The 3,520-nt window shown below is 36.8% G+C and overlaps 2 protein-coding genes across 2 annotated transcripts in view; both read right to left on the bottom strand.

Annotated features, from left to right (window-relative positions):
- The window catches only part of LOC117121212 (thyroid adenoma-associated protein homolog), a 9,189-nt gene extending 6,808 nt beyond the window's left edge, over window positions 1–2,381 (bottom strand). Inside the window, exons 1-4 of the mRNA XM_033266337.1 lie at window positions 2,164–2,381; window positions 1,246–1,414; window positions 565–683; window positions 3–95 (exon numbers count right to left, since the gene is read on the bottom strand). Coding sequence (XP_033122228.1) covers window positions 3–95; window positions 565–683; window positions 1,246–1,414; window positions 2,164–2,381 — 599 coding nt within the window. The remainder of the gene's footprint in view (window positions 1–2; window positions 96–564; window positions 684–1,245; window positions 1,415–2,163) is intronic.
- A 144-nt stretch (window positions 2,382–2,525) lies between these two features.
- Window positions 2,526–3,520, bottom strand: part of LOC117121211 (thyroid adenoma-associated protein homolog) — a 21,178-nt gene continuing 20,183 nt past the window's right edge. Inside the window, exon 26 of the mRNA XM_033266336.1 lies at window positions 2,526–2,576. Coding sequence (XP_033122227.1) covers window positions 2,526–2,576 — 51 coding nt within the window. The remainder of the gene's footprint in view (window positions 2,577–3,520) is intronic.

Below are 3,520 nucleotides of genomic sequence, written 5' to 3'. Positions count from 1 at the left end.
GTCCAGGGAAGTGTGTTTGCAGCCACGATGAATCCATCACAAATGTGTTGAGGATGTTTAAGAACTCTGCTCGTGTAACAGCGCATTGATTTGAACTAGAGAGAGAAATCAAAACAATTGTTTATAAATACTCTGGGGTGGATACACGATTTGGCGGAAGGGTGTTTGTGAGAGTCCACAGAACCTAAGGTTGGGGCTGAGGATATGTACCTCAGGGTGCCTGGAAATTGCACTCTCATACTTTAACAATCTTAACGGTAATGTTCATAATGAGAAATATAATATTTTAACAATACAATACAACATTTATTTTTCTCAAAACAATTTAGGGGTGCGATCACACCGTCGGCACCCCCTGTGTTTCCGCTCCAGATACTGGGTAACTTTTTACAGTATTAATATTATGCTGTCCTACAGTATGAGGCTTAATCCAGGTTCTCACTGCACTAGACGGTAGTCAGTTGATGCGATTCTTTAGAGAAAGCATGCGCATGCAACAAATCATTTTTAATTACAATCTGTTCAGACTTCCAACGACAACTCAAGCTTAGGTGTGAGATTTACCTGGTGGCTAACCACATGCAGTTCTTGAATGATGCAACAGCCTGTTGAAGCAGACTGTGTTGCCGGGCACCAAACGACTGCTGACTTCCCTTCAGATGGTTCTGTAGGAGCAAATGTACCTGAAAAAAAAAAAAAAACCAGAAGAAACAGTTATTGAAAAAACTAAAATATATTAAAGATCGATATCAATAATTTCATTGTAATTAGACAGCTACTTAATAATGTTATACATTTTTTCAAAAACCGATATTTCCTCTTATTATAATGAACAAAATTAAAGTTCATCCTACAATTAAAGACCATGTTTAGGACCTTCAAATTATGGGTATTCTTGGTCTCCAGTTAAAGGGTTATCTTTATGATAAAGGATCGATGATTGTTATTTGGTTGTTAGAAAAAGTGGTCTTGAATTAGAGGGGTCTCGGAACTAGAGGGGGATCTTGAATTGGAGGTGCACTGTATAATATTGTCTTCTTTATTAAGTATTAGATTTTATTATTTTTAAACTTTTTAAACAAGCATTGATGAGCACACAATAGACGTAGATGTGTTTTAGGGTAATCTGTTAAATTAGGCTGATCATTAACCACTCTGCCACATCTCCACTTCTAACACCTATGATATATAAAAATGAATAATATAAATGCTATAAATAAAGTATATGAAAAAAAACTTTCACACCTGCAAAAGTACTCCATGGATCTCATTTTGGTGATGCTTCTGTGTCTGGCATTTTGGTAGGGAGTTGATGAGAAACTCCACCATCTTCAAGACCTCACCAGATGGAATCAAAGAAGCTAGAGATCTTGCTGCTATCGTTCGTGTCTTGTAAATAGCACTTGAACCACATCTTTATTGAAAAAGTTGTATGCATTTTAACGGTACGGCACTAGCCTGAATAGTGAGAGATTGCAGGTTTTGAATCCTGACTCTGACAATTGTTTTCTTTACATCATTTGAAGAGCTATGGTTAATAAGAATATAAGCAAATAGTACAGCTCCGCATAGTAAACTATAGGAAAATTATTATACGAAGGTTAGATTTAATGCTCGAAAAAAATTTCCTGAGGGCCTGCAAGTGCGTGCGTACATTTAGCTATGCGTATGCCGATTTGTGTTCCTGCAGTACGCGTTAAGTATACATCAGCAGTACAGTACGGATACGATGAATAAACCTTGTAATTTTTATTGTGTTAGAAGAACTTGTTTGTAATGCTATTTTGATACATTTGTCAAAGAAATAAACATTTCTTAAAGCATTCGAGAGAGAATACAGTCACTGACATTTTGGTCAGTGCAGGCAGGTAAAAATCGTGCAACGATTTCCTATCTACGCTACATTTGGAATAATTACATACACATTTAGAGTTGCAGGGATGATGTCATGATTGACTTATAAAACATCATATGTTCCCACATTCCAGGACAGTTATTATTTATAATTTGTACATGCATGTTATATTCATGATCAATGTATAGAAGTTGTCTTCCAACTCCAGACAGATATACATACTAACACACGCTCACACACCCCCTTATACACAGAAGAGACGTATACACTCAAAAATAAAACTTCCTTTTAAGAATAGCATTACTAACCTCTGGACCATAGAAATGAAGGGTGCAAGACTTAAACTAGAGTCTGCTCCATCAGTAGGTGATGGGTACAATCTTGATAGGAGGAGCAAGATGGCAAACACGCTTGGCTGAAGGTATCCTGCGTCCATGCCGGTTTGGGATCCAATGCAAGCAGTTAACTCTTCAAGCAGGAATCCATGGAGACTCGGAAAGCGAGTAAAGAACTCTCGTCCTGTCATGCTGCTGTAAAAAAATATTACATACTATTAATATATTATTCTAAAACGCCAATCCTCAGCAGCTGCAGTAGACTCGATCAATGGAAAAATGAAGATGTCAAAAAGGCAACAATGGTTAAAGTGTCTGTGAAAAACTGTGTAAAATCAAGTGGGATTGGACAGGCCATGTAGCTCAAATGGACCATAACAGATGGACTAAAAAGACAACAGTATGGACGCCATACAGAAACAAAAAAAAAACAAAAAAAGAGAGGAAGGCCAAACAAGAGATGGATATTTTCCTGACAGAGCTTGAAGTGAACTGGGCAAATCTGGCAAAGGATAGACGAGAATGGAGTTTGAGGCAATGGCCAAATAAAGATAATGAGAACGCCAATATCTATGGCAAATACAATGTTCAGTGGAAATGATATTAGCATTAATTAAAGTGCTCATATACTCACTATCCATAATCGTGATTTGAAACCCAATATTGCAGCTCTCATTCCATCTGCAATGAACGAATACACATCCTCCCCAAGCCTTGTGTCTCTAAACAATGCACACATAATGTTCAATGCCTGTCTCTTATACACATCTGATGTGTATAAGAGACAGCTCTACCACCAGTGGTTGCGCAGATATGACGACCCTCTAGCTATGATTTTTTTACCCTGACCTTTTGACCTTTCGCCACATTTACAAAATGTGTTACCAAGCCAAAAATTATTCTTGGACGCCCTGAACCAATTTCTGAAGTTAAATTCCCTGGACCTCAAAGTGCAATCAAAACATGGTCTGGCTACTAGGTAAGCATAAATACAAGAAGTAAATTGAAAAACACTTTAGTTTCAACACAATGGCAAAATGATTTTGGAAAAAGAACTTATCGTTCAGTTAAATCATGGAATAATCTATCATCAGACCTTCGTAGCAATATTCAATTACTTTCCTTAGTATGTAGAATTCCATGTTACCAATATAATTTATCTTGGTAACATGTGTTACTGATATAATTTATCTCGGAAATGTCTTATTACGACTTTTTTCCATGTTGCCACAATAATTATTATGGAAACTCAGTAACTCGGAAGGTCACTTTAAAGCTTGTAATAAATTACCATTCCTTGCCTTGGTGCAACATATTTAATACATAGAAC

This window comes from Anneissia japonica, unplaced genomic scaffold (genome assembly GCF_011630105.1).
Source record: "Anneissia japonica isolate Jap-2015-1 unplaced genomic scaffold, ASM1163010v1 scaffold106_len93372_cov127, whole genome shotgun sequence".
Taxonomy (NCBI): Eukaryota; Metazoa; Echinodermata; class Crinoidea; order Comatulida; family Comatulidae; genus Anneissia; species Anneissia japonica.
The sequence above is the reverse complement of the archived record's forward strand: the minus strand, read 5'-3'. Positions and strand labels throughout refer to the sequence as shown.